This window comes from Myotis brandtii, unplaced genomic scaffold (genome assembly GCF_000412655.1).
Source record: "Myotis brandtii unplaced genomic scaffold, ASM41265v1 scaffold6, whole genome shotgun sequence".
Lineage (NCBI taxonomy): Eukaryota > Metazoa > Chordata > Mammalia > Chiroptera > Vespertilionidae > Myotis > Myotis brandtii.
Window position 1 is genome coordinate 3,276,503 of NW_005370271.1, and position 7,971 is coordinate 3,284,473.

The window sequence follows — 7,971 nt, forward strand, 5'->3', positions numbered from 1 at the left end:
CGACTGTATCACGGGCGGCGGGGCCGGGAGCCCACCTGTCGCCCAAGTGCACGGAACGGGAACGCAACGGGGCTGGCCCGCCCGCGGTGATGGGGACTCTGGGCTCCACAGGGAGGGCTCTACGACCGTGCACGCCCCGCTGTTTTCTCCTGCCTCTTTGGACCCTCGCGTCGCCTTCCAGCAGCCCCCGCAATTGGCAGGCAGGCATCGACCTCATTTGCCAGGACTCTGTTTGCAAAGGGGGTGGGATTGACGGGGTGTGATAGGAATACAGACCAATGGGCAGCCTTTCACGAGGGATCCTGAAGCCGACTTGGGGAAGTGAAAGCGTCCGGCGCTTCCTTGGGATTATCCTGTTCCCCGCCCCACCTCCCTGGGGCACCTTTGGCCTGAAGGGATCTGTTCATAAACCCGCGCAGATAGGCAGACGGCTCTGAGAATGACCGAAGGTCCCGCTGGAATTCATTGTGCCAAGTTCTTGGTGAGTCGGAAGTGGCTTTCTTGAAAGATGTTCCTTCCATCCCTTCACCCCTACAAAACAAAGAAATGCCAGGACCCCAGAACCACGGGATTAAAGCTCCAAGAGTCCTCTGACCCAGTGATCCAGTGTCCCCGACAGGTTACCTGATCACCCCACACCTGGGCAGTGGCCTGTAGGGAGCCGGGGCAGCACCCTGGCAGAGGTGGAAGGAGGTGAGCGGACCTGGGTAGGATAGTCACCCCCTGTCATCTTTAGCTGGGAAGGGACTGGAGCCCAGGCCCCACTCCGAACGCAGTTTGCAAACACAACCCCACCCCCATCCTTTCTCTGCATTAGGTGCCCCGAAGGTTCAATTATGTCCGTATGGAAATTACTGCTTAGTCATTTCTCTGAGGGAAAGTGTATCAAATACAAGTCAAAGTCCCCATTCATTGAGTTCAACCTGCAGGCTGAGCCTGACTTAACGGGTCACATATACTAGTACAGTGAACTGTCAGCTAACACTGGAGTTATATTAAAAATAACACCATAGGAACGAACATTTCCCCTCCAAAAAAACCTTACTTTTCTCCCCCAACAATTTATGAGGATTTTCAAGCATACAGCCACGTTGAAAGAATTACACAGTAAGCACTCACATGCCCACCACCTAGATTCTACTGTGGATATTTTACTATATTTGCTTTATCACACACCTGTCCGCCTATTTTGACCTGGCTGCTGACCTGAAGTAATTAGTGATATTTGGCTTTCCTGGAGCAATATTTCCGTCTTAGCTCGGGGAGTTGGCGGTGTGGTGGTTGGAGGTGGTGGTAATTATCTCTAACTTCCGGTTGAAGACCCACTGTGTGCAGAGCACTGCCAGGTGCTGAGGAAATGAACAGGCTGAAGGCTCAGGCTGACCAGAAAGGGGCTTGATTTTTTGTTTTGTTTTTAAGAGATAGAAGATAAGTGGCAATTTGCGGTAGCAAATGCCAAGTAATAAGATGACAGCAGTAACATTCATTGCATTCTTTATGGGTACTGGGCACTATTTATTAAAAGCTCTGCAAAAATAAATAAATAAATAAATAATAAATCTATATTAATAAAAGGGTAATATGCTAATTAGACCAGGAGACTTTCCTGATGTCCTTCCGGACAAAGCCATGGTGGTGGGGCCGAGGCAGAGGCAGTTAGGGGTGATCAGGCCAGGAGGGGAGAGCAGTTGGGGACGAGCAGGCCGATAGTGTGGGGGCAGTTGGGGGTGAGCAGGCGAGGGGCGATCAGGCAGGCAGGCGAGCGGTTAGGGGTGATGAGGCAGGCAAGCAGAGGGGTTAGGGGCAATCAGGCAGGCAGAGTGGTTAGGGGTGATGAGGCAGGCAGGTAGAGTGGTTAGGGGCGAACAGGCAGGCAGGCAGGTGAGCGGTTAGGAGCCAGCGGGCCCGGATTGTGAGAGGGATGTACGACTGCCAGTTTAGGCCCGATCCCTATTTATTTATTTATTTATTTATTTATTTCTGCAGAGCTGCTCTGTTTGGCTGCCATGGGTCTAGCCACATGGCCCTGTGGGATCAGGCCTAAACTGGCAGTCGGACATCCCCCAAGGGGTCCCAGATTGGAGAGGGTGCACGTCAGGCTAAGGAACACCCCCCTCTCGTGCACGAATTTTGTGCACCGGGCCACGAGTAAATAAAATAAAAGCTGTGCACCTGTATTATATCATTTAATTCTCAGAACCACATAAGTAGGTCACGATTCCTTTTTGCCTTTTACAGATCATGAAACTGAGGCACAGAGGTTAGTTGGCTGTTGGTGGTGCTGGAAAGAGGTGTAGCCAGGACCCAAATTCCAACAGTCTGGGTCTGAGGTGGCTCTGGGCACTGTTAGTCACAGTGTAGATGCCACAGGGATAGTGGACCCTCAGGCCTGACCAGGGAGGAGCGAAGGGGTCACTGGGGGTTGCCGCAGTTCTCCCAGGGGTCCCAGCTCAGGCACCTGGACTCAGGTGCCAGTTTTCAAATGGCTCCAGAATGCTGGTATTCTGACTTCCCATATGTCTGACCTGGCGCCGGTGCCCTAGGAGACAGATGGAGGTTCTGAGAGAGCTCCCCGGGGTGCGTGTGCTCCACTGTGCTGGTCAGGCCCCCTCCTGTCACCTCCTCCACTTTCTGTCCCACTATTTCCCAAGCTTGGCTCCTGTCCCTTCTGCTTCCTTTCTTCCTGTTCCTTATTCTCCTCTCACTTCCTTTCTAACTTGTCATTTCTCTTGGTGTTTGTAAGACACTTGTTCCCAAAGAGCCTATTTGCCAATGGCAGATGCTCCTGTGTTCAGACGCGGTCCATCTCGTGTTGACATTGCAGTCACCAGCCTTCCGAAGGGCCCTCGCTCCCCTGGCTTTCACAGGAGCAGCCTGGCCCTGCTCAGGGTGCCCAGACTCTGTCTCCTGGTGGCTCCAGTTTCCAAACCAGACTGGCTGTGTCCTCACCGCCCGGCTCTTCCCTCCGTCCTAGCCCTTGGGCAGGCTGTAATCTTGGATGTGGGAGAGCTCAGCCATTCCCTCTGCCGCCCTCATCCAGCTGCTCTGTTTGGCTGCTGTGGGTCTGGCCACATGGCCCTGCTATGGAGGGAGGCCCATTCCTACCCGAATCCAGGCTCCAGGAGTTATGCCCCAGGGTCAGCAGCACAGACATTCCCCAGGGTGGGGGGCGTGGCCAGTGCAGAGTGCAGGGGTTGCCTCGCCCACCCTCTGCCAAGAAGAAAGGAGAGAAAAAGGAATAGGAAAGGAGAAAGGCAGGAGAGGGATGGGGAAGAGAGAGAAGTGGTCACCCAAGGAGGGTGAAAATAGGACTCACACACCCTGCCACACAGCCGCAGGGCTCCTGCAGGACCACGCCAGGCTCTGGCTAGGGTGCCAGGCCCAGGTGGTGACCCCCACCAAACCCCTAAAGGAAGGTCCCAATGGGACCAGCACAAGGGAGGGGACCCTCCCACCGTGGGGCAGAGGCTTCCTGGGGTGGCAGCAGGACATTGTCTGGAATTCAACTAAATCTGTGACTTTTCATTGATTCTTTTTTAAAAAATATATGTTTTTATTGACTTCAGAGAGAGGGAGGGAGATGAAGAGATAGAAACATCAATGATGAGAGAGAATCATTGATCAGCTGCCTCCTGCACACCCCCTACTGGGGATCAAGCCCGCAACCCAGGCATGTGCCCTGACTGGGAATCACCATGGCCTCCTGGTTCATAGGTCGGTGCTCAACCACCGAGCCACGCTGGCTGGACTCATTGATTCTTTTGGCATGAAAGATCTGAAGGCAACATGACAGAATAATATTCATTTAATTTGGGGAGGGAGAGATGTGGCGGTGACATTTTTTTTCTCTGTATTCTTTTGTATGTGTGAAAGAAGTCCCCACAATTAGAGGGACAGAAAGGCAAAGAACGAAAAAGGGCCCTAGACTGGAAGCCAGGCTCTGCTTCTCATTTGTGGGGTGACCACTCACCCACTGTCTGGACCGCATTTTGCCATCTGTGGTATGAGCCTAGAGCTGGCTGTGGACACGACACTGACACTGACCCTCGCCCATCACCTCCGGTTTTCCCGCAGCCCTTGCCGCCATGCCCAGCTCGGCGCTGTGGGCAGTGGACCTCTTCGGGAGGGTGTACACACTCTCCACAGCTGGGCAGTACTGGGAGCTGTGCAAGGACACCCAGCTGGAGTTCAAGCGGGTCAGCGCGGCCACACAGGGCTGCTGGGGCATCGCCTGCGACAACCAGGTCTATGTGTATGTGTGCGCCAGCGACGTCCCCATCCGCTGCCAGGAGGAGGCCTATGAGAATCAGGTGGGGCATGCGTGTTTGGGTTGCTGAGTTGGTTGGTTGGTTGGTTGGCTGGGAAAGAAAGTCCCCACTCACCAGACTTCAGACGGTTCTCATGTTCGGCTAAAGATCCAAGTTGCGTAGTGTCATGGGCCTTTGGGACCAGAACCCCTGTTGTGTCCTCACCAAGGCAGGCTGGTCAGGTTCACACAAGGGTGGGCTCCCAGCGGTTTCCAGGAGCCCAGAATGGGCTGTGCCCTCCACTGCTTGCCCCTGGGGGGCACAGTGTCCTGTGGCAGGTTCTCTGCCCTTTGGGGCTGTGATGATGTGCTGGCTGATCCTTGAGTTCCGGGCAGGCCCTCTGTTCACATCCCACCATGGAGACGAGCTGGAGTGCCCAGCTAGCAAAGCCTGGCCTCCCCAGGCAGCCGCAGGCCTAAAGCCCGTGCCTGCCTCCACCCTCAGCGCTGGAACCCTGTGGGTGGCTTCTGCGAGAAGCTCCTGCCGAGTGACCGCTGGCCGTGGAGCGATGTGAGTGGGCTCCAGCATCGGCCGCTGGATGGGGTGGCACTGCCCTCGCCGCACTGGGAATGGGAGTCCGACTGGTACGTGGATGAGAACTTTGGAGGGGAACCCACCGAGAAAGGGGTAGGTGAACTTGGTTCCTGGCGTGGCTCCACATGGGAAGGGAATGCTTTGGGCTTAGCCCGTCCCCTCAGTGCTGGTCCCAGTGTCCTGTGGCAGCCGACCCCAGCCTTTGCCCTGCATGCATCCCACTTTCTGCACAGGATCAGTGGGGATCAGTGCTGTTCCTCCTTCTGCCTGCTACCCCCTTCCTCAGTCCTATCACTTCCTTCCCCCAGAGCCTTACAGAGCGCACCCACCTTGTATTTCAGGGGTGGACATATGCCATGGACTTTCCTGCCACTTACACGAGGGACAAGAAGTGGAATTCCTACGTGAGGCGGCGGAGGTGGATCCGGTACAGGAGATACAAGTCCCGAGACACCTGGGCCAAGGTCGGAGCCTGCCTGTGGCCTGGGGGTGGGGCAGGGCCACAGCAGTCCCGCTGCTGGGAGGATCACATGGACCCTCATTTCTGCCTTCCCGCCTGTGCACAGAGGGTGCCACCCCCACACTGGGACCTGGCCTTTGTCTCCTGGTAACACTGTGGCACTGTGTGTCCCTTCCTCTGGGAGATGACCACATGAGGAGGCAGGCCAAATTGGCCTAGGACAGCACAGAACCTGTCCTGACCCTGGTCTCCGGTTGCCCTGTCCCAGAATGAGGCTCAGTCTGTGCACGTCTTCCTCCCTTATTCCTGAACTAGAAGCCCAGTGCAATCAGGGCTGATCGGGGCCTTCCGGCTGCCAGCCGGGGTGGTGCATGAAATGCATGCACGGGTAGGGTCCTTAGGCCTGGCTGGCGATCAGGACTGATCGGGGCCTTCCGGCTGCCAGCCGGGGCCTCCCTTCGTTCTGTTCCGCCCCCTGGTGGTCAGCATATGTCATAGCGAGCAATAGAACTCCCGGTCGAGCTCCTGTGGGGACACTTCGCATATATATAGGCTGGCAGGGGCGTAAAGTAGGGGCAATCAGGCCGGCAGGGGGGCAGCTCCAGCTGCCATCCCCTTTTATATATATAGACTAGAGGCTCAGTGCATGAAATTCATGCACGGGGAGGGAGGGGGGCAGTCCCTCAGCCTGGCCTGCACCCTCTCCAATCTGGGACCCCTCGGGGGATGTCCGACTGTCGGTTTAAACTGGCAGTCAGACATCCCCCTCGCAATACGGGACCGCTGGCTCCTAACCGCTTGCCTGCCTGCCTTCCTGCCTGATCATCTCTAACCTCTCTGCCTGCCTGATCATCTCTAACCCCTCTGCCTGCCTGATCGCCCCTAACCCCTCTGCCTGCATGCCTGATCACCCCTAACTGCCTCTGCCTGCTGACCTGATCGCCTCTACCTTGCCCCCCTGCCGGCCGATCGCCCCTAACTTGCCCCCCTGCCGGCCTGATTGCCCCTACTTTACGCCCCTGCCGGCCTGATCGCCCCTACATTGTGCCCCTGCCAGCCTGATCACCCCTAACTTTCTCCCCTGCTGGCCTGATCGCCCCTAACCACCTCTGCCTCACCCTGGCCTAAGCCGCAGTCTGGCCTCCCTCTGCAGGAGGCGACCTGGCCAATTAGAAAGGCGCTGCCCCCATCACCCTGCTGCTGCTGCCACTGCCAGCTGCCATGGCTGCCTGAGTCAGGGCCCTTGCAGCCATGCGGCTGCCTGAGCTGCGGCTCGCCTCTCCTGCACGGCGCTGGCCCTAGGCCCTCACAGCTGCTGTGGCTTTGTCCGGATGGACGTCAGGAAGATGTTCCGCTCTAATTAGCATATTACCCTTTTATTAGTATGGATGAGCCACTTTGGCTCTTGTATTGTTTTTGTGACCCAGACACGCCTCCCAGCTTAGGGACATGAGGCCTGGACTGGGTCCTACGTGGCCTTCGAATGAGGGGAAGGCCTCGAGCCCTCACCAGTCCTCTCTAGAGGGTTTATGCTTTGAGGTGGATCTGCCAGCCCAGCCAACCTGCCTGTTGGGCTGGGAGCAGCCCAGAGAACAAGGGCTTACACCGCGGGGCCACCTTCGATGATCGGCCCCCTCTTGGTGGGGGATGGAGTCACAGCGTGCAGGTCACTGCAGAGCACAGAGCCAAGACCCTATGTGTGCAGCTGCCTTCCTTGCTGGAGCAGCAGTGACCACTCGGGGATGGCAGCTGGAGCCTGGTGGCTGGCAGAGGGAGGACAGGGTAGAGAGGACCCAGGGCAGGAACCCGGTGTTCTGATGTGCCTGCTCTGTGAAGTCAGGCAGCTGTGCACTGAGGTGGAGAATGAAGGCAGCGTGCTGAGGGCCTGTGGCACAGACTGGTTCAGGGCAGCTGTCTACCAGGAGGGGAACAGTGCCATCTGTCGGCCCAAGTGCCCAAAAGGTCTGACTGCCACTGCCTCCACCTGTTTCAGATCCCTTCGAAGGATGACCCCAAACAACTGCCCGACCCCTTCAACGACCTCTCTGTTGGGGGGTGGGAGATCACAGAGGAGCCCGTGGGCCACCTGTCCGTGTGGGCTGTGTCTCTGCAGGGAAAGGTAAGGCCTGTGGCCCCTGTGCCTTGAGCAGGGGGTGGCTGAGGGGGTGGCCACAGTCAGGAGTGGACAGGAGATAAGTCGGCCTTCGTTGTCCTCCCAGAGGTGGAGGAAGGAGGAGGGCTGCCCCTGAGACCTCCTCGCCTCCTGTCCCCACAGCAGGTGGCTTTTATCAGGGTCCCCATAATTGCCCTTTCTGTGAATCCTGCTGTCCTGTTGACCCCTGGATTCTACTCCTCCCAGAAGCCTCTGACCTCCCACCCTACTCCTGGCCCTGGCCTGTCCTCTGAGCCCCCAAAGCACTGACCAGTGCCCACCCTGGGCTCAGATGCCATCAGTATAGTCTCCTCAGACAGACTTAGAGTTCCCTGCCAACTCCCTATGGCACCTCCACACCAGTCTCTAGAAGTTCTGCTGGTGGGTGGGTGAAGGGGGATGGGCAGGTGGGGAGGCATGGATGGATGGATGGGTGGGTGGAAGGATAGGTGGATGGGTGGGTTGGTGGGTGGGTGGAAGGATAGGTGGATGGATGGGTGGGTGGGTGGAAGGATAGG

At 57.1% G+C, this 7,971-nt stretch overlaps 1 protein-coding gene across 3 annotated transcripts in view; it reads left to right on the forward strand.

Annotated features, from left to right (window-relative positions):
- Window positions 1–6: 6 nt before the first annotated feature.
- Window positions 7–7,971, forward strand: part of TECPR1 (tectonin beta-propeller repeat containing 1) — a 28,271-nt gene continuing 20,306 nt past the window's right edge. Inside the window, exons 1-5 of one of the 3 annotated variants that reach the window (XM_005879409.1) lie at window positions 7–481; window positions 3,874–4,310; window positions 4,752–4,934; window positions 5,183–5,305; window positions 7,295–7,420. In XM_005879409.1, coding sequence (XP_005879471.1) covers window positions 4,086–4,310; window positions 4,752–4,934; window positions 5,183–5,305; window positions 7,295–7,420 — 657 coding nt within the window. In that variant the 5' untranslated portion in view covers window positions 7–481; window positions 3,874–4,085. The remainder of the gene's footprint in view (window positions 482–3,873; window positions 4,311–4,751; window positions 4,935–5,182; window positions 5,306–7,294; window positions 7,421–7,971) is intronic. The other 2 variants (XM_005879408.1, XM_005879410.1) reach the window with 2 other exon arrangements.